At 41.8% G+C, this 21,862-nt stretch overlaps 2 protein-coding genes across 3 annotated transcripts; both read right to left on the bottom strand.

The window, feature by feature from the left end:
- Positions 1-2,801: 2,801 nt before the first annotated feature.
- lin52 (lin-52 DREAM MuvB core complex component) lies at positions 2,802-13,305 on the bottom strand. Its single transcript, XM_068580849.1, has 6 exons — positions 13,278-13,305; positions 12,251-12,325; positions 12,124-12,161; positions 11,944-12,010; positions 11,699-11,782; positions 2,802-3,200 (listed from the first exon to the last, which is right to left on the bottom strand). The coding sequence occupies exons 1-6, from the start codon at positions 13,294-13,296 to the stop codon at positions 3,145-3,147; spliced, it is 339 nt and encodes a 112-aa protein (XP_068436950.1). The 5' UTR covers positions 13,297-13,305; the 3' UTR covers positions 2,802-3,144.
- Positions 13,306-14,406: 1,101 nt separating this feature from the next.
- Positions 14,407-21,659, bottom strand: pomt2 (protein-O-mannosyltransferase 2). 2 transcript variants are annotated; one of them, XM_068581145.1, is made up of 22 exons: positions 21,417-21,659; positions 20,856-21,077; positions 20,685-20,769; positions 20,494-20,598; positions 20,242-20,350; positions 19,984-20,092; positions 19,423-19,582; positions 19,210-19,316; positions 19,044-19,126; positions 18,613-18,722; positions 18,447-18,513; positions 18,287-18,347; positions 18,117-18,195; positions 17,776-17,927; positions 17,010-17,101; positions 16,835-16,911; positions 16,670-16,741; positions 16,509-16,568; positions 16,303-16,408; positions 16,073-16,213; positions 15,389-15,500; positions 14,407-14,930 (listed from the first exon to the last, which is right to left on the bottom strand). In XM_068581145.1, exons 2-22 carry the CDS (start codon positions 20,918-20,920, stop codon positions 14,825-14,827), a joined length of 2,058 nt encoding a protein of 685 aa, XP_068437246.1. In that variant the 5' UTR covers positions 20,921-21,077; positions 21,417-21,659; the 3' UTR covers positions 14,407-14,824. The 2 variants fall into 2 exon arrangements, with proteins under 2 accessions (XP_068437246.1, XP_068437245.1); XM_068581144.1 differs by having other exon boundaries at positions 20,856-21,659.
- Positions 21,660-21,862: the final 203 nt, after the last annotated feature.

Below are 21,862 nucleotides of genomic sequence, written 5' to 3' on the forward strand. Positions count from 1 at the left end.
TGTCATTTTCGGGCGTATAGTGCAACATGAGAAACAAAGTGTCCTCGGACCTTTAGAGATGATGTTAAGGGCCTCATAAGCAATGATAAACGTATGCAGCCAGCCTGTAACCTTCAAACGGGTATACCTCTGCAGCAGGTCAAAAACTGATAAGCAGCTCCAAGCAAGAGCCGCCCACTGTAATGAATATCATATCCTGCTGATGTGACTGCTAAAGCTAAAAATGCATTTGTGAAAAGGAATGAGAAGACAACTTTTTCAGGAAGGTCATTGCAGCGGCACTGGAAATACAACTGAATGCATTAACTTAGATAGATTTTTGCACATAAATGAAATATTTCTCATACAGAAACTTATGCAACACGGCTGCACTCAATGTTTCTTTTTTATTGGGTTCATCAAAGTGGCGTACAACTCTGCTTTCTAAGACTAACAGATTGCAAGCAAATGTTTCCCCTGAAACTTAAGGATAGAAACCTCTGCGGCGAGACGCTGGTGGGATTCAGTCTCTGGTGCTGAATCAAACTGTGTCCTCGGTGTTGAAACCGGCTGCAGGACAACTTGATGACAGCACACATGTGGAGCCGAGTCAGGGGAAAGACTAAAGCACAGTCAAAGCCTCTGCTTTCCCAAAGCACTGGTATGATGTGAAGCGATGCCCCCACCTCCCTCTCCCCAGTCCAAGAGTTTGCAAACCCCGCAGCTTTCTCATGGCTCCTCCACAATGGCATGTTTGGTAGCTGCCCGTCGGCATTGCTTAATTAGGCGAGGAGTTGATTAATTTGCACTAATTGACAGCTAATTTAAGGACTCGGGGCACATCGGATTGACGTTTGTCGGGGCACTGAGGCTATGTAAGGTCACGGCAATGCACCGTGGATGGAGGAGCTCTGATTTCTCTCTCTCTCTCTCCATATGGATGACCAGCTCCGTGGGGACTGACCCGTTTCTTGAAAAAGCTGTCTGGCTGAGGGAGCATATTGTGGATGTCAGGTCGCTTACACGTCAATGCTCAGCAGACTGAATGTTCATCAAGTCAGCATCAACAAGTGTGCAACCAGTATAGTGACAGCAGTCACCTCCATCACTTAACAATTACCAAAACAAACCCCTTGGAACTGAAATGTACGTTTTAAGAATGTGCATAGGCCTGCACATCATATGATACACTGTTATGGACTAAACTGCCCAGTGGCCTTTATGAAATATTTCAAATCACATACATCTCAACAGTAACATATATATGCATGAGTAACAATCACACTATTTAATAGGTCTATTCTATTCTGACATAGCCATTTTCCTACAAAAAGATTTTTTGCTACGTAGCCTACATTTTGCTCATAATCCACTTGAGTAACATTTTCAATGCAGGACTTTTTACTTGTCGGCCTAACAGTGTATACTGAATGTATATACTGCCCTGGTAAATTGTAAGTTATGTTTTCACAACCTAAAGAACATGTGGGTTGCCAGGTTTCGATTTTGATGTTTTTGCTTTCCACCTGGTTACAAGACAGTTATACATGTTTGCAATGCATCAATACCAAACTGGGCCTTCACGCTTATTGGCTACAAGACTGCAGTTGAATGCAGTCATTCATAACAGTTGTGTTGATTGTTAACAAATGCCTTTTTGTTCCACAATTATTTTCCAGAGGGAAGGGAGGCTATATAACCATTTATTATTGACATATTATTGATCTACAAAGCATCAGTGAAGGCTTAAAAAGCCAATAACAGAGCCCTTAGTTATTAACTATGTTAAAAAAAAGGGTGCCTGAATAGAAAGTGGTACATATTGTCTCATTGTAATCTCCAGTTTGGCAGTTAAAATGTATAGACATGATTTTGGGGGTGGTATGATATTTTGATCACCTCCAGTATTCACCATGTAAAAACAACGACAACTATGAATACCAATAGTTGCACAAAGCTACAACGAAACGTAACTTCCGGCCCTGATCTTCCTGCCACAGGTGCTTCATTCTTTTCCGGCTCATTAGTTCCCACAAGGTGATCGATATGCTCCTGACCTGGGGTCAAGAAAGAAAGCGTCCAAGGCTCAGACACGGAGAAATCCTCTCTCTCTCTCTCTCTCTCTCTCTCTCTCTCTCTCTCTCTCTCTCTCTCTCTCTCTCTGAAACCCACACAACTGAAAATACAGGCTTTCTTCTTCTTCTTTTTTCCGGAGGGGTGAGCCAGGGTCCGCGTGAGAGGCAGGGGGCGAAGCCACAGAGGCAATGGCGGCCTCTGTCCGTGTGAATCGGAAAGACGATTAGGGGCTTATTAGCGGCCCGGGGAGAAGTGTAGCTGGTTGGGAGTGAGCGGCCAGAGCCGCAGCGACATCTCCAGCTGAGAACAGTCCGAGGCATTGTCCCACCTAATTATGGCGGATGGACTTCTTTTTGTTTCCCTCTCGGCATGCCTGTCTGATTCTCTTTCGGCCCGGCCGCTCGCTCCGACAACGCTGAAGTGTGCTAATTAGAAAAGAAATGGTCCTAGTACTCACGTCAGCTCTCATTAAAGGCGATGACAATGTGCAATATTATTTTTACGCAATGTTTTGTGTGAGGGGACCCTGCTTCAAACGCTCATTAAATGGAAAGCCGGCTGAACGCTCTCACGTCGGGTTTCCTTACGCGCTGCACTTGGAGGAGCAGCAGCGGCTCGACGTGACGTCACCGCCCTAATTAAAAGTTGACCGGTCTCTAAAAGAGACCAAAGTCCGTTGCTTTGGCTGCGAACTTAATTATGCAAAAAAATAATAATAATCGTGAAATGAAAGGCAATCATCTTAATTATATGTTTTAAAACTTTATTATACAACTTCACACATTGCAAAGAAAAAAATGAAAATCATGTTAAAAACTGAACAAATAATAAATAAGGAACATTTCATCAAGGCAGGTCTACAAGCAACAGAGAAATTCAACAAGAAGAAATAAATCATTCTACATTTTCTGTAAATGTAAAGGCATCTATGAGGACAGCAGGTGCACCGAGAGAAGACCTCAGCTAGAGAGCAATTTCCCAATTAATGGTTTGAGAGTAAAGTCTTTGAACTGTGATGTTTATGCATATCGGTAAACACATAGATCTGATTTACCCTGCAGTCACATTCTGTTACTCCAACAAAACATGTCACTTCTTAGGCCTCTCCAAGATGTTCAGAAACTTGCCCCGGGTCATTTCCCTAGCTGGAAGACAAGAAGACACAATGTCACATATTCAAGGTCAACCACTGCTCTCGTGAGGAGACCTTTATTTAATTATTATGCTCGTGAGAGACAGAGACTCTAGCTTGCTTTAACACCCTTCCAACAATCTGTCATAAGTTGGTAAAATCAGCCAGTCTTCCACAACATTTGCCTGCAGCTCGAACCACTTCAGAACTCTTGTTTAGTAATGCAAGGCATGTATTTAATATCTACAGTGTCACAGTGGGAGGTAATTTATACAAACATCTGTTCATTCAGGACACGGAAAACAACATAAAATGGAAGCGTAGCTACCAAAGAGTCTTGTGATTTGCTTGATTGCTGTCTCAATGTAGTGAGGCACAAGTACTCAGACCTACGCATGCATGAAAGCGTGCATCTGTGTGGATGCAAGATGAGTAAGAATAGAAGCAAAATGTCTCTATTAACCTCAACTTGTGATTGTAGAATATGGTCATGTATAAAGTAAGCGACCAATGGCAAACTAAATAAGAATAAGGGAACCGCTTTAAAAGCAACACGGCGACATTCATCTCAGCAATATCAAAGGCTCTAATAAAATATGTTTATTTAAATTAAAACCTTTAGGATGCAGGTTTCTAAATATAAACCTGAGGGGTGTGAGGAAATGATAATAATAATACTATTAATATATGTATATATGTAATCATTCTAAAATTCTGGATAATTGTATTAATTTAAACTGAAAAGATAAAATAAATTAAAGATCAAATGTTTTGTTTTGTGACAGAAAGTCACGTGAAAGATCTAAAAGTTTGGGACCCAACTGATGCTTAGAAAGAAGATATAATTGTGTATAACTGTAACCTATGTGAGATGAAAGAGATATCTTCCTGGACTTTGCATTACAATAAAACTATATAATTGTAATACTGGCTACAGGTTTTTTTCTCAGAGACTATATCCCTAACTGTAAATAAATGTACAAATAATTCAATCAAAATAACGGTTATATAATTGAATGAAAATATTTCCCAGTTTTACTCATTTTCCCACACCTGATTCTACATCTGTGATGCAAGCAAAACAGATTGTTAAAATTGTTAAAGGCCCAACACAAGAGTGTTAACTGTGCCAAAAATAGTCCAACAACAGAGGTTTCCCTTCTGTCGGCCTTTTGTCAAACTGGTCTTGGAACAGCGTTCATGGCTGAAGATTCTCCGTCAAAGAGAAACACTTGTGAGACTGAAGAGACTGCAGAGACGTTCCTGCGGCATCATTATAAACCCTGGAGATGCACCATCCAGGTTCAGTAATTACTCTTTGTTAAAGATGACTAGAGGATCACAGTCTCAGCTGCATTACGGTTTTTATGAGCTGCAAAGATTACCTCAGCGACTCTATTCAGTTTCTACCGAACATTGTACATCACACAAATATAAAAAGACTAAAGCAGCGGAGAGGACGGCTTCCAAACGGGCATTTAGCAGAAAGTCATCCCGCTTCATGATGCCTGCAATAAGAATATGATCAGGATCTCAGCTGGCTGTGTGCTGGTGGGAAGTCGCCCCCGCCCCTCCTGCCCGGGTAATGAAAAAGCCGGGCCAGTTAGTAATTTAAATGAGTTGCCCGGTGTGGAATGATAATGGGGCATCTGGGCGTTGGGGCCACATCACCTTGAGGTGTCCCTCATTAGGTTAAAGATGATGCTAATTGGAATGGGATGGATTCATTTTGCACTTTGCTGTCTCTTCAAATCACTCTAAACAAAGTCATCAGAGGACCCCTGGACATGCGTAGGGTGCTTAAGATTGAAATGAAGCCATCAAAATCATGCAGGAGAAAGCAATTACATTGAGGTGACCCAGAAGCCGCGAGTGCGCCGATGTCACGTTGGAATTAGGAGCAGTTACGCGAGGAATGGTAAAGGGTTTTAGAGGCCATGCCTCTCTTGGCACGTTCTCCATCTCTTGATGAGACAAACTGTAAAATGGATCAAGGATGGCTCTGCCACCCCCGAGACCTCTCGCCCCACTGAGGGTCTTATTAATTACGGTTCAGTTCAGCCTCGCCCTACTCAGAAAGAAATATCATTGGAATGATCACATTAAAGACCCCATTAAACATAAATCCGTGCTCAATTTATGATGTGTGACTCGCTTTATATATAAAGGAAATATGGAGGAAAATGTTCAGCATCGTATTAGAGAGTATGACAGGTGGGGAAGGATACAACACAAAGGAAACTGGGACGAGCAGCTTACATAGTGGGACCAGTGAAAGAGCTACAATGGGACGTTTATATACTGTTGTAGTAGGAAAAGGACACTCGTTATATCAATAGTTAATAATAAGGATGGCTCTGTTCTTACAGAATTACTGTATTTCTATCCTCCAGTTTCTATGTTGCTCATCCAGATATCACAACAAAGTTTCTATGTTTGGCTGGAAAGTGAAAGGTTTGTGTATCAATAAAAGCTAAATGCAATAATGTAAGAAAGCATGCCACTTAAATGTCCTCTGAAACATCCACACCGAGAAATACAAAATTGTGAGAGACAAAAACATCAGATCTGTGTGATCAATCCGTTCTCAAATAAATACACAATAACAAACATGAATGGCATATTTTATATCACGTTTTCCACTTCATTTTTGTTTGTGTGAAGTTTGACTGACACTTTCATTATTATGTCATCCGTGTTGCGCCTTCATCTTCTTCAGTGGTTTAATGACAGAAATATTGCCAACAGCTGTTTATCTCTACCACACAACATCCAATATATGGATAGTAGGTGCTACCGTGCATTCCTCCACCTTTTTTTGCTAATCATCTGGATTATTGTGACAAAAATAAATTTTTAGATTGTCCTACATTTGAATGGATACTTGGCTGAAACTTAAGCAGCTAAATGGAAAATAAAAAAATTATAATTTTCATCATTCACACAAGTAACATGTCAAAAATATCTTGTGGGAAAAAGTTTGAATGAAATTCTTTAGGACATGTTGAAAAGACATTAATGTGATTTTCTTGGTCAACAAATATTTTTACAAATAACTTATTTTTGCCACAGTTCATTTTTTTAAAAATTGTACATAAACAGGTGAGACGACCTCATTTACATAAATATGTGTTTTGTTTTCTTGTAAACTTGTCTGTAAACAGTAAGAAAGCCTAAAAAACCCACGCCCACACACTCACGTACATGCACACGCCCACCTATACACGCACACAGAAACACACACAGTCATACAACGGGGTAGATCAATACTGATTAGTGGGACTTAGAAATTTGTTTAGTTGATTAGAAAGGTCAATTACTAATTTTGTACTAAGTTAATCAGCATCTTGTTCCCACTGCCATCCATACTCAATGACACCTTATAGATTGTGTGGGCCATCTCCTTGCCCTGTTGATTTGTTGCCATCTAATTGTCATTCAGCCCGATATGTGGTGTGAGATTCCATCACAGCTTACCGTGCTAGTTAGTAAACACAGCCACATCATACTGGATATAATAATTTGACCCATATTAAATACTCTACACTGCAATCAATTACCATTAAAGCAATTTGGAATATTTGTCTCCACAAATGGACACAACATGTAAACACAGGTTTCCATCAGAATGAGGTCTGAGGACGTGTTGGCAGAGAAGCCAGTATGGAGCAGATAACAGGAGAGCCCACATCAGCCCAGTAATCCTCTGGCTGTAGATTTTGTCCTGATTAATGCTGCAAAAGGCACATTGCAACAATGGAGATTAACCTATATCTGCCACTAGCTAGATATGCCTCGAGTTGGGGCTATTTAAAATGTTGCCCTTTTCCCCAAAATGAACCATTGAGCAAAAACTACACTGGAGGAGATTCTGAGGTGCAACCCAAATGTTTCTGCAATTTTCTGTTCCGCTCTGGCAAATCATTTTCATTTGGAGAATCCCAGGTGGCTCGAATGTAAATGCGAGAGGAAGCGCGGTGGTGTAACATCTTACTTTCCCCTCGTTTACGGTGAGTGATCTGGGTGTCATTGTCACAGTCCGCTCCCAGCCCCCACCACGACTCCCCTGTGTATAAAATGAGAGTAATCATCGCTTCGCCCCCCCACACCGCTGGCTGACTCTCTCCATGGCACAATCCCAGTGAGCCCCTGGACCCCTGTTAGCTCCAAAGACAGATGACCACCTGGGTTAACTGGAGATCTGGACCCCGGCCCTGACTGCCCCAATTCACTTTCATTAAGAGTTAAGAGGACTTATCTGACCCTCGCTGCCCATCTCTGAGTGCTGCTCAGCTATTACGGGCTGTAAGCTTTATTTAATGGATTTAACATCCTCTTTCACCGCCCTCCTCCCCGGGGGACGAGGGAGACACAGAGGAGGTGATACACACAAGCAAAGAAACACTTGGAGGCGCACACATTCAGCCTACGAGCCCACAGCACCCCCGTCTTGCAACACATACACCTGACGCTCATGTTTGTGTTCAAAATTCAATTACCCACTTATTGATACTTCACAGGGATATTTAAGATGCAGACACGAGCTGTGATTTCCCAGGGGAGCCACTGGTTCCTCTTTATGTCCCAACCGAGAGAGCCCGCCCCTCCTCTTCTCCTCCTACTCCTCCAATGCATTTTCGCCTGGCTGACACACAAACACACACGCACACAGACACACACACACATACACACACAAAAACAAACACATCTGCACCTCCCAACCCTTGCCCCAGCCTATGCCTGTTCAAGAGGTGTCCTTATTAATAGGCAATCAGTCAAAAATCATTCATTAAAAAGCCTAAAAGGTTTTACACTCGCACTATGATTAGCTGGGAAAGAAAATCCAATGAATTCCTAATGCCTTTATGGAAATGAGGTGTCATTTCCGATCTGCTCAGGGATGCGGCAGGCTGGCAGAACCAAGGAGCGGTGTGTGAGAGTGAGTGTGTGTGTGTGTGTTGAGCTCTGCCTGCCTGTGCTTTCACGCAGTCTCGACACTGATCCTGCTTGAGATATGGACCGGCTCTTACAGATACAGCTGCAACCTGCTACGCACATGTCATCCTGTCGTAAAATGTGTGGAACTGCGAAACATTTTTCTAACAATGGACAATCCCTGAAGTAGCAGCACTACTATGAAACAGCACCCCCCAATAATTACAAATATACTTCTATGAGAGCCAATCTGAGGCCCAAGATAAAAACTGAGCTGACACATAAGGCGTCACCTTCAAAGAGACGCATCACAATGTTGCCATTCATCGCAACTATATGCCTGGGGAGACACAGGAGAGAGGTGAACAAACAAGCAGAGTGGAGTAGAGGTGAGGAGGAAGGGTAGTGGCGGTGGGAGGCTTCCCCTGTTCCTCATACCGCTGCTGTCAGCTCCGGCACTTCATAACCGCCCGCCCCGCGGTCAGCCCGCCTGATGGATTGATGGAGGCACATTAGCACCAGCGGGGGCCCAGTGAATGCAATCATATTCAGCAGCGGCAGGCTTCTAATAGGCCGGAGATTGATCCGGAGGGCGAGGAGGAGGAGGCTGAGGTGAATGTGGGCCCATTAGGAGCTGTCAGGGCAGGGCGACCTTCAGTCTCACCTTCACACAGGCTGAAGCAACAGAGGTCAGCCGGGGTCTACACCATGCGGCATCACAACGGAGAGGCGCTCGGCGATGCTACAGGTGGTCCTACTCCCACAATGCACTGAGTGATGCTGTCACTGACATAGCAAAGCTTTCAATCACTGTGAATTCATATGAATTCATATAATTCACATCGTTAGTTCACGGCCTTGAACAGATTTCTTCAATTTAATTTCCGGGTTGATTAATCTTTTAGTATAAAGATCTTTGATTACATGGAATTCTATTTAACATTGTCGTCATTGTTAAAATAGCAGCAAACAACTATCTGCAATTCAGTGATATAGTGGAGTAATGTCTACCCGAACTGAGTGTTTCGTTATCAGAGCTTCTTCTTGCTTTTAATGTTTGTGCGTGCGATCAAGCCCCGTCAATTAGTTTACGGACGGCGCTCTGCTCTCATGCGGCGGTCACAGCCGATACTGCCGCCCCAACCGACGTCGTGGAAGTGTAGCACTCAGCCTCCAGCTAGCCCTCAGTTAAACACTTTTAGCTCTGTCAACACTTTCGCCACAGTTAGCACAGTTAGTTAAGAGCCACTTGCTAGCCTTCAACATCTTGTGAGCTGAAGAGGCAAACAAAATGCTTCCAATCTCGTACCTTGAATCTTTAAAGGGTCAATTCTCAGCTTTAATCCGACCCCCATGTCACTCTTTCAAAGACACAATTCACTTGTACTCTTACAAATCTCCATGATGTATGTATTTCTAAAATTTCTGCTAAGCGATGTTTTGATCTTTAAAAAAACACCAACTTGAAAATATAATCTAATTATCAGAATAAAGGAATTGACTCAAAAATGTGACCCAGCCATACAGGTTCTGTAGTGACTTAACAATCACATTTAGTAATTTGTTGAATGGTATTCAGTGGCCTTGAGCACACAAGTGTGATAGAGCACCATCCACAACTCCAGCAGTTTGGGTCCCAGTAGCCCAGACCCTCCTGTGCATCCCAAAGGAACACTCAGCTTTCAATTACCTCCAATAACAGCGCTTATCAGAGTCCTCATCTTTCCCCAGAGACTCCAGGCTTGATGCCTGCGCTCAGCGGCCCACGACAGGGGCATTCATCACGGGGTGGAGTAACAGCTGTGGCCTGAGGAAGAGGCACGCGTCAAGCCCCTCTGGGACTGGACCGGGCCAGCGTCAAACAGCCATTACTGGGGGTGCTGGTGCAGGAGGAGGCGTAGGCGGAGATTATGGGAGGGGTAGATCCCCCTCCCTTTACATTTGTGTTAATATATATGTACAAACATGAGTATGCAGTAGTATGTGCCGATTACCCAACATGCATGAGAACACTAGCACTGGTAAGGTGTATTAGGCAGAGGGGTAATGGTGTTCTTATAATAATGTTTGGTCCAGATTCCTTTTCTCAATGCGGTAGGGTGGCTGCAGCGGTTTCACTGCTTGATTGTGCTATTCCCATTAACCAGCTTCCTCTTTAATGGTCCTCCACATGCTGAAGGGGGAGGGGCAGTAAATCCTGTTCCCCTACCCCTCTTCTCCACGAAGTCTCGTTTACGGGTACTGAAGAGTGTACAAACATGATGAAAAAGTAGCTGAGATTTACAAGGCCTCCCCTGACAGCCAGGAAAAGGAGAAAATTAAACCAGAGAGCATTAAACAGGCACCCATTACAAGGCTGCTCCGACACCAATAATAACCATCATTGTGTCCCGTCATCCCGAGGTACACGGCATGATTGCGAAGCCCGCAGGCCTGCACCTGTGACAGCTAACATCTTTATACCAGCCAGATTACATGCTTCTGCAGGTTGAAGGGAGTCGGGGAGATGAGACACTTTTACAACTAATTTAATTTGCAATTTGCCGTTTATGCAAATATAAACATGTTACACAATCTATAGCCCGTTGATATCTGGTTTCTTGCATCTAGGCTTTCTTTCACTTCTCCATCTATGTTCACTTGGATATTTGTTTATTATATCATGACATCCCTTGCATACAATCAGAAGGAGAGCTCTTCAAATAATTTAGGATTTTTCCCTTTTGCATCTCTCAAATTTCATTATTTATGTTTGGCATAATATGTACAGGCTTTTGTCTTTATGGAGTTTAACACAGCGGTGTGCTCATTACAAACCACTACAAGCAGGCTGCACTGTCGCACTGTATCCCATCACTTTGCAAATTCCTTTGTGGTATATGCATGGTGGTTAAATGTATCCGGCTTGGAAAAGTAAAAAATCTATCTACACTTATTTATATCTCCCATCCCATTAACAGGAAGGCAATGCCACAATTCTTTATTGCTCTTATGTGCTTTTCCACTGGAGAAATAAATACCCATTTTTCTCTTGGAGCACTTAGAGCTACATCTCTCTAATCCACACGGATTATGACAATGGAGGCTGTGGACAATGGATTAAAAACTAGATTTTGCATCAATCAAATTCTCCAGGACTTGATGTGTGGGCTCTCATGAGCATGCCCTTGTTTCTTACATTTTCCATTTTAACAAGATTGATCGAAATCTATCATTTAAAGACCTCAAAGTCAAATGATTTCAGATGTTTCACAGGAAAGGAGAATTGATTCTAATTTGAAAATTTTGACATGATCCATTTTGAATTAGGATAAAAACTCTAACACCTTTGCCAAGTCAACACGTGATGGTTCTAAAGTAAGAGCTCACAATGATGTTGCCTCAGTAATCCATTAGTGAGCTACAGAAAGGCTATGAGCACCATCTAGTGGGACTAATGTGACTTACTTGGAGCTGAGCATTTGCATACTTTTCAAATATATTTTTAATTAACTGTTTGTTAGTAAAGGTAACAAACAAAAACATTTAAATATATAAAAGGCAAATGTGAAAGGTTTGTGTTGTTCATGTACTTACACTCCTCTAAGCCCAGCTGGTAAGCGAGGTTCTGAAGTCCTTTGACCTTCTCCATCAGGTTGGCTGTGGTCAGACTACCCAGCTCTGCAGAAGGACAACAGGACCCATAATGAAAGCTCGTAAGGGTTTCAGCAAAAAAGTTAATCCATTTGACAGGATTATAGGCCATTTCCAAAATCTTCAAGTCTAACACCAATTTAAAATGTTTAAAAAAATAACACCATTTCTCCTGTTTAGTGCATTACCTTTCAACATTTCAATGTCCTCACTCTCCAGTTCAGCCATCCATTTGGGGGGTGAATTATTGATGGGCTGTGATGGAAGACACAACAAAGGTCTAAGTAGATCAGGTAATATATCACAGTATGTCAAGCCTATTTAATTATCAGTTTATAAATCAAAGCGCCACGGCAAAGCTAACTCACATTTTTACAAGATGCAGCAAATTCTGCAACTCCAGGCACTGTATGAGAGATCACAGGTTGATCAAGATTATTGCAACATAAAACACATTCCCACCATGACTAATTACACAAGAGAATACACACTTACACTGCTCTGGCCACAGGTCTGGTGACGCTCTGTCCAACTTCTCAAAACTCAGCAAAGAGCTCTCAAAATCGTCACCTATCACGACACAAAATGTACTTTTTAATTTATTTACATTTTATATGCAAAAATATACATTCAATATTTGTAAATATAGAAATGGCACAGTTTCAGGAATGATTTTAATGTCCAGATGAACATGTTTTTAAATAATAAATGACTAAATACTGTTCAGTATTTTTTTTGTTGCATGTAGAACTTTGAACAACAAAAGTGGAGTTAAGATAAAAACGTCTCTACAGTACTTAAGTTCAACCAATAGAACCAGTCAAGGATTTAACTACCAAATACTGCAAAAGTGCCCAATGCTGTCTTTAACCTCTGACCCAAACTATATTTTAAAACAACAAACAATGTAGTGCCTTTAAACGTGCATAAACCCATACATGTGTGTGGTTAAAGGCACTTACGTTGTTAAAGATGTATGAAAGTGACCATCATGGAAAAACTAAAAACAACTGTAACAAAGGAGGGACATCCGTGATGGTGGCAAACTGTATGTTATATTATAAACTAAACTTACAGCTCGAGTCTGACGTTGCAGTCAGCAGTAATAACAATAACGTTATGTGCGGTAAACAATAGAGAGTAACGTTATAACTACTCATTGTATTGTTAACAGAAAGTATTTTGGAGACTTGACCCGTTTAAAGTGCAGCTGCAATCTTGCAACATTAGCTATGTTTTTAGCTGCAGCAGAGACTCAGGTCTGAGGGTCAAGCTGACCGACGTGTTTAAGCCGCAGACAGGAGGACTCGAGCTTCCTCACACTACACTGGGGCTAGTGAATGCTTCTGCCAACGGAAGGAAAACATCTCCAAACAGTACAAATACAGCGCCAACATGTCTATTCCGTCGTCTCGGGGGGTTCGTGAAAGACACCATAGGTGTCGTTAACGATTAAATATACATAAACATGTACAATTTACAATTTACACACGGCGTAGCAGGGTTAGAAATTAGAATTTACCTCCATTTGGAGACGCCATCTTCAAAATGATCACGTGATTAACGACAGCCAATCAGAGCAGCCGTTCTCAGAGTTGACGCGTGCCGGTGCAGTTCACAAACACGCCACCGGGCGGCCCAGTGGTTTACTGTCAAGGTGTACAATGCGGCGTCGAGGTGGTGACAGAGAGATACAAATACAATATGTACATTGCTTTTTGGCTGGCTGGGGTCAGTTCCTACGTCAACATATATAACCGCCTCCTTTGATTACATGAATAAGTCAATACTGCTGCATGTCAAGCAATCTATCACGATCACATTTTCTCTATTTGTATGTGTTCAGCAAGTTAAATACTTGTTATTTACAATGGGGAATACATATTTTCCATATGTATACATAATGCAGTGTAGCTTCCGAGAGAACCAGACTGTAATCAGAAATGCACGTCTTAATGGTTTTTATTTAAAGTGACTTAAAGTATTGTTGTTTTTGCCTTTGCTGTAGTATTACACTGACATTATACATGAGGACATTATGATTATTCTCAAGGCGTTTAGTGTCATTAATCTCTTTCACATTACCATATCAAAAATGAGAGCAGTAAAATAAAGGTAAATCACAGACGACAATCAGAAGTCATGTTTTATATTCTCGGCAGTTTTTCGGTTGTTTAAAATGATCTAGGTGCCATTGAAATCTTTTTTACGATAGTAATACTTTTCATCCCTTAGTTATTCTGTGGCAGATCTTGTATTTCTGTACCTGTCTGTAACTCATTATTCCTGCATATCTTGGCCTGAACATTCTTGCAAAAGTGATGTCCAATCTCAAGATGCTCTCCTGGTTCAATGAGGGTGAAATAAAATAATAATAAAACACATTTAAGAGGAAATATTGATATGAACATGAATAATCACAGACTACAAGAATATCATGTTTAATAATCATACTGAAATGTACACGACACAGAGTCAGTAGTAGTCTGATAGAGTTAAAACGGAGGCCAATACTGGACAGCACTGATGTCTAAATACAATATAAAAATACAGGGGATTAAGACCAAGACGAGCTCAAATGAAAATACAGTCTCTGATATATGGAACAAAAAGTGTTTTCTCTAAAACGTACCAACACAGAGATGTAACACTTGAACTTTTCAGATTTATTTCATTACTTCCTTTCAGGCACTTTAGCTTATATCATTGTGACATCCAGTATACACATATAAGCCCTGGATGTAAGATGTGCTGTGAGTTAAGGCAGCTTGGTGATGAAAAGTGTTGAGAACTGTACTCTCGAATACTCAACAACACTCTGGCTTCCATATTGCACTCGTCCAGGTCTGTTTCACGGAGCAACCTTTACACATTTCAGACTACAATACTTGAAAATGTTGAGACACATAAATACGTGGACAGGTAGATTCAATAGCAGTGTGTGCAGACAGCACCTTATGAAAATGATCATTTTATGTAAACACTGTCAAACAATAAGTCTGTGAGACATGATTGATTAAAGTCCCTCATATTCATAATAAAATTAGTGTAATCTTTGTGCAAAGCTGACTAGAACTCCCAGGAGTCCATCCACTTCCGACCGGCCATGGCGCTGCCCGGCTCGTGTGCCAGAGGACCCGTCATGCCGTAGGAGAGCGGATGGAATAGGTAGAAACTAACAGACAGAAAATTGGATTAGTGATTTATACAACGTAAAAGAAGCACTCCTAACATTTTAAATGAGTTAGGAGGTAATTGTAGCGGCATACTTGTCTCTGTCCGGTAATCTCTACTACCCTACTGTTACAGTCTGTGTATGGGCAATGAGCTTGACGCGTAATGCGTCTTCAGAGGCAGTAACTCCATTTTAAAAGGGTTACTCAACACAAAAATAAAGTTACAAGATTCATAGTAACTAACTGTGTTAGTCCACAGACTGATGCACCTCAACAAGGGATAGAGGCTATGACGTAGTCAGTAACGTAACTTAAAGGAGCATTTCAACACATTTTTATCACATCACATGGCTTTTACAGTAATCTACAACCAGGCTAGTTGTCTCCCCCCGCTTCTGGTCTTTGTGCTAAGCTACACACCTGCTGATAACAGTAGTTACTCTGCTGGTCATCTTACCTGTAAAGAACACTAAACAGAAGTCCCATCTGCCCGAGTCTCTGCAGCCAATCAGAATACGGTGAGGGGAGTAGTAGGTCGGTGCTTTTCAACAGAACGTCAAATGTGATTCCTGTGAAAACAAAAAGAATGTATAACGCTGTGAGCAACAGGACTGCTTTGTTTATTCAGAGAAAGCTAACGCAATCATGCTCTCTGATTACAAACTACAGGGGGATCAAAAGTAGGGGGTCGAAACAGGAAGTACACTTAAACCATTGAGTCACTGAGCTGTATACTCACTATTGTTGTTATTTGTCCTTTATTTGTTTACATTATGGCACCTGACACCTATAGAAAGGTTTGATGCAGCTCCTGTTTGCTATGTTCCCATGTATGTCTGGACTGATACTTAAGAAAACTTAAAAACATAATGATTCTCTCGTTCGAAAGTTAAAAGTTCTATCTTTTTTTCTCTAATTTCTAGGTGCATGAATTGATGTTTTATCACAATTGAGAATGATATCTGCAGAAGTCACACATCATCTAAAAATGTGTTTGTGAGGCAAATTGCAGCAATCGGCTGAAAGTACTTGAATTTCATTTCACGTCACGCGGTATATCTTTGCATCACGTCTCTTCTTCCTTCCTCCCTGAACACCTCTAATCAATGTAGTGGAAGCAGTCAAAATGCAGTGAGATCACCTGTTAGCATGCTGCTGAAGAGCATTGCAGGGAAGTAGTGGTGGAAGTAGAGGACACGACCCATTATGAAGAAAGGTGCATAGTGCAGCAGCCAACCCAGGAGCAGCAGTCCTCCTTCTCTCATGAGCACAAGAGAATGCTCTGAATGACAGAGGGGAGGAAAGAACATTTACTTGATGTTTAAATCATCTATTTACTATTTACTGCTGCGGACCAGTCGATAGGCATACCTATTCTTTTTTGGCCCAATGAGAAACCTCTTTGGGCGGCTATAGACGCCACCGCCACCATGACAGGATACAATCCCAAACTGACCAGGTTCATCCACCAGACCACCTGAAGAAAAGAAAAAGAGTGTTTAACCATGAGAGCGTTAATATGCGTTGATCAAAAGAGCGACAACAGGAAACATGAAGCAAGCTTAAGACAGACTTACAGGGTTCCCCAGCAGGTAAACACGGTACTCCGTGTCATTCACTCCGGAAAACCTCAATCCCTTTACATAAATAAACCAACAACACTTGAGAAGTTAAAAGTGCTCATGCATTTAATTAGTTTGACAGAAATACACTTTATAATGTAGATTATTCAAAGCACCTGATAGTTGATAGGCCAGTGCCAGGGTTTTGAGTTCATCTCATTGTCTTTGGGTTTCAAGCCACTGTTACCCTAAAAAGACACATCGCATGTCAATAAATTATTTTGAATGAAACACGTTCTTTAAGCACAGACGGATCCTCAGCTTCTCTCCTCGTTTCTTACTCTTATCATAACAATGTGGGACTCCAGTAGGATCTCCAGGAAATGGGGCTTCAGAACAGACAAACTAATGTTGGGCACTGCCAAAACATATGAGAGGAAAAGGGACACGTTGGTTAGTGTCTGACATCATGAGGTGGAGACAGACGTGGAGAAGCACAAGGAATGCGTTTCTTACATTTGGGGTTGACGTGATCTTCAATGTTCCACTGAGAGCTTGGAGTCTCCTTCAAGTAGGGACTGCAGGTCACCTCCACCTGTTCCCAGCCCCTGGACAGAAATAAGACGTATGCTCTGACTGCCCATGCACATAACCAGTGGTCGAACGTCACCAAGTACATTTCATCAAGTACTAAACTCGAGTGAAAAGTACTTTTACTTTACTGTCATCTTTTTACTGTACTTCCAACTTCTACTCTGCTACATTTCAGAAGGAGACTCTAACAATCTGACAGTGTTAGTTGGTAGTTACTTAACAATTTAAGATTTTTCAGAAAAAACATGAGAAGAGCTTTTCTCGCTATTTTCAGAATTGTTACAAACTAAACAATCAAACGAGTAATGAAGGATATAATCGCGATTTTCAGTCCTAAACAATTATAAAACAATACCAATGCAATTTACAAGAGCAGTTAAAAATCTACCTCAGCCTATTTCAACAGTATAATCCAGCTTTTACTGTAATGCATGAGTGATAATAAATAATAGTTGATCACAGGGGAAAATGTTCTGCATTGAGTACTTTTATTTAAATATTTTAAGCAAATTTTCTGATAATGCGAACATGCTTTTACTGAACACATTTTCAATGGAGAACTTTGCAAAAGTGTATTCTGACAGTGTGGTATTAGTTTTTTAACTTAAATAGAGGATCCTAATACTTCTTACACCACAACATAATGAATCTTGAATGGAAGAGGAGGAGCAGAGAAGACCAATTTTACCACTTTGGGAGAGTCTTTCCAGATGAGTAAAGCACACAGCCGGTAGCTCGGTGCAGAAAGCGGACTTTGCTACGCAGCACCTTCACCAGGTCACCCTTCCGGCCTCCACACACCTCCACCTGCCACAGGTCATTGGTGTCACCGCTGCCATTCTAAGAACAGCACAAAGGTGGAGATGTGTTTTAAGCTTGGGGACATGACGACATGCAATCAGAATGAAATGTTATTAATGTTGAATAAGGCAATTCATAGTTTCACTATGATAATGGTCCTGGTCAAGAAAGCAGCGCTACACTTTTATCACAGAAAAATGCAGAAAACAGAGTATGGTGTCGACTTACAATGCCATAGCCTGTAACCTGGAAGTGCTTCTTGGTCAGAGGAGCCTCATGCAGGTGACCGTGAAGGTTACGGGTGGTTCTGTACCGAGCAGGACAAATTACATTATTGCAAAAACATGCACATAATCTGGATTGGAATGACTTTTAATAGTGAGACGCATGCTACTTACTCTTTGTGCTCCAGTCGAATGATGTCACCATGACGAACAAGGTCAGGTGTCCCAGATTGAGCTTAATAGAGATTAAAAAAAGAGGATCATAAATGACTTCCTTAGACTTAAATATATGACACTGATATCTCTTAACAGTAAATAAAATGCATCGTCTCACATTCATTAGTATCCTGTCTGTGAACCAGCCACACGTTGTTGTAGTCCTTATGGAGATAGGCTGTCACCTGAAGGAAAATAGCAGGGAAAAAATTAATAAAATCATCGCTGCTATTAAGACATTTAATTTTGTTTGAAAATGATTCCCATTGAACCTTTAGCCTAACCTGCTGCTGCCTTGCTCCCACCCCCTCTGGGTATAAGTGCCAATGAGAGTGCAAATAGCCTCCAGCAATACGGAGGTTTTTTATTGTGATGGTGGAGCCATAAGCCAGGTCTACATAAGAGGAACAAGATATTGCCCCAAATTATAATTAAACACAATAAACAATGACATTGAATACAAAATGACTTTTAAATTGACAAGAAACCATCGAAATAGACAATTATGGAACTGAGTATAAAAAAGAAGAATACACCTTCATAGTAAATCTGTGATATGTGACTTTGTAAAGACGGTAAAATGTAAGTAAACGTCTCCGTCCATCAACACTGAGGGAATGCCTACATTTATTTTTGCCCTCCTTTTCTTACAAGTGTTGCAGTAAACACAGCTGAAGCACCCTGTGGTTTATTCAAACATTTGTTTGGGACTCACACTCAGGCATGGAGGCATTGTGGAGATTGTTGCCGATTAAACGTGACTGAAAGGCCGAGCTAAAGAATCCGTCGCCCGGTCCACTGGTGAGAGAGAACAACCATGATGACCCAAACAATGAGGCTGTCTTCATGCAATACAGGCAAAATATAGCAATCAGACACACCTTTTGTTCAACACAACAAAGTGGACGGCAAAGATTGTGACATAGAGGAAGAGTGGAAGCAGGATGAGTCCAACAACCCGAGCCAGGAAGTGCTTTGTGATTTCCACCTGGAGCCAGACAATAAGGCGAGAAGAGCACAGAACAGTAAACCCTCGGGCGCTGCTCATCCACACAATCAGTTCCCACTACCATTCAGAGTGCGCTGCTGTTTACCAGTGAGAGGCTCAGGTCTCCTAAAAGTCTCCAGAGGTCCCAGACTGTGTTTAGCCCCACTAGCAGGATGACAAACAGACCCACAAACTTCACCCCCAATGCCCCAGCAAGGTTCACACCAGTCAGTACCAGCCACAGCCACCAGTACGAGGTAAAAGGCCTGAAAACAACAGCAAACGCAAAGCATTCAAATAAACTGCTTAAAAAGTTAAAGAGTGAGCACATTGCATATTAAACCTATATAGCACCTCGTATAAAGTATGAGCAGACACTAAGTTATTTTTCGAGCAATCAGTTAATTAGTTGGTCAACAATATTTCATGAATAAATAAATCAGCAGTATTAAATGTGGAATGATGTTGAATAGGAAACAGGAACGTCATCACACATGAGTAGTTGCAACCAGCGAAAGAGGAATAATTGATGATTAACTGGTCGACTTCATCAATATAATCATGTATTAACTCACTGTTGGTCAACGCATTGATTAAACAACAAATAATAATGTCTCTACATTATATAGGACAAGGTAGAAAAACCTAAATAAAAGTGGTGTGCTACCTGAATCTCTGCTGGTTGAACTTGACCATGCTCAGCACAGCTGCCATGATGAAGAACAAGAGTATTGGGTCTAACAGGATGTACTGGGAGATGGTGATGCAGCCAGTGTCTGTCAAGAGGAGGAAATTAAGCACAACATCCTTCTCTTTGTTACAAAAGGAAATATGAATGACATTTAGATGCATTTAATTATTGTGCATTTAAATAGATGTTAAGGAGTTATCACAGCTGCTGTTCGTTAAATCAGTGATTACTCACCAAATATGAGCAGGGTGGCAGTGATGAGAGCAGCAGTGTACGACTGAGATAAGTCCAGCACTATGAGGTAGGCAAAGATCGGGAGAAAGGAGCCCAACACGGCACACAACTGTTGGGCAAGAAGCAGGAAAAGCATATCAGCTGCCATAATGTTTTATCCTTTTAATGTTGGGACAAGCCCAAACATATACTTTCAATTTGCATTGTCAACCAATCAGAAAAGAGGGTTTTATAGTGTGGAAAACTACATACTCCTCTCATCCCCCAGTAGTTGTGGTGCTCATATTTATCTCCTGGCTTTCCGAAAGGAAAGGTTCCATCATATCCGGTCATGTAACCGGCGAGACCTATCAGCATCTGCAACAGATTCATGGAGTTCAATACTCAGACTCGAGAGGTTTCCCTGAAGACACGCCATGAGAAAGGATCATCTGTGATCTCACTTTTCCAAGAGGAGGATGGACATCGAAGAAGAAGGTCCTGTTGATGTAGTAGCTTCCCATCTTTCCAAAGTGTGTCTCATCCCAGCTGAAACATCAACACCAATCACCATGTCAAAAATGGCATGCGAAGATGCACAAAATCGACACACACGCGCATGACTTTTAACTCACCACACATGAGGGGGCTCTGCTATCTTGTAGAGGCGCGTGGAGAAGCACAGTCCCACCACCAGCATCAGCACCACTCGACTGCTCTGAGCATCCCGGCTGAAATGTCCTCCGGCAGAAAAGTGAGCAGATGTCCCATTTGAAGACTGAGTGTCATCTTCCGGCGAGAGTCTGGCAGTTTGACTGTGTTTGTCCTTCGACAAGGTTTGGATTGTCTCCGCTGACCTGTCAACGATTCTCCTGTTTCGTAGTGTTGTGGTGTCCCCTGTTGTGTTCAATTGTGTAATGCATTCTTCCTTTGCCATTAGGAAACGATTCCTGTCATTAACTGACCCCTCTCCAAACCCCCCAACGTCACGTCTAATATTTTGGTAACACGACCTAACGTTTGATCATAGATTACAATGAGCTAATGAATAGGTTTCATGTAGAAGATGTGTAACTGTGTTGTCTGGGGAAAATCACATTTAGCACAGCTAACGTGAGATTGAACACGGGAGTACCAGCATTCAGCTCTCAGCACTCTATACATAAAAACAGGCGATATTACAGCGAATAACTCACCTTCCCCAGTAAACAAATGGTCATTTATTACAGTATCTGTTACATTGCAGCCACGCTACACGACTTTCCACCGATAACACACCTTTCCTTTGCTTGCTAACCAAGTGTCCACTCGGCAAAAGGCGGCATTCCGCACAATAATGTGCAACCAATTACTAGCGGCCTCTTTCGCCTCAAATTACCGTTTTATTATTACAATGTGGACATTAGCATCACAGTTCAGGCACGAGAGGTTTGGTAGCTCGAGTCAACGGAACACGTATGAAGCGAGGTGGTTTCTGGGAGCTGTAGTCTACTGTTTGATGTATGTGAGCTTGGCAGTTGAAGGGTAAACACAGTTACCCAGAATCCTTCTGGGATGGTTCCCTGGTTAACCAATGGGGAAAAGTTATAGGAAGAAATGGGAAAGCAGTGATGTGATGTGCTCTGTGGCCACTAGAGGGCGA

The sequence above is a fragment of the Clinocottus analis genome, unplaced genomic scaffold, assembly GCF_023055335.1.
Source record: "Clinocottus analis isolate CAN_PGR_092001 unplaced genomic scaffold, fCliAna1.0.p SCAF_17, whole genome shotgun sequence".
NCBI classification, from domain to species: domain Eukaryota; kingdom Metazoa; phylum Chordata; class Actinopteri; order Perciformes; family Cottidae; genus Clinocottus; species Clinocottus analis.

Bases quoted from the DNA above. Each gene is read 5' to 3' on its own strand.
- pomt2 (XM_068581144.1), bottom strand. From the start codon at position 21,157: ATGGCAAAGGAAGAATGCATTACACAATTGAACACAACAGGGGACACC. The intron at 20,599-20,684 runs GTGAGATCACAG...AATCTGTTGCAG, and splicing joins TCCATCCTCCTCTTGGAAAA to ATGCTGATAGGTCTCGCCGG. The intron at 16,912-17,009 runs GTAAGAAACGCA...ATGTTTTGGCAG, and splicing joins AGATCACGTCAACCCCAAAT to TGCCCAACATTAGTTTGTCT.
- lin52 (XM_068580849.1), bottom strand. The intron at 12,011-12,123 runs GTGAGTTAGCTT...CTTCCATCACAG, and splicing joins TTGCTGCATCTTGTAAAAAT to CCCATCAATAATTCACCCCC. The intron at 11,783-11,943 runs GTAATGCACTAA...GTCCTTCTGCAG, and splicing joins GGACATTGAAATGTTGAAAG to AGCTGGGTAGTCTGACCACA.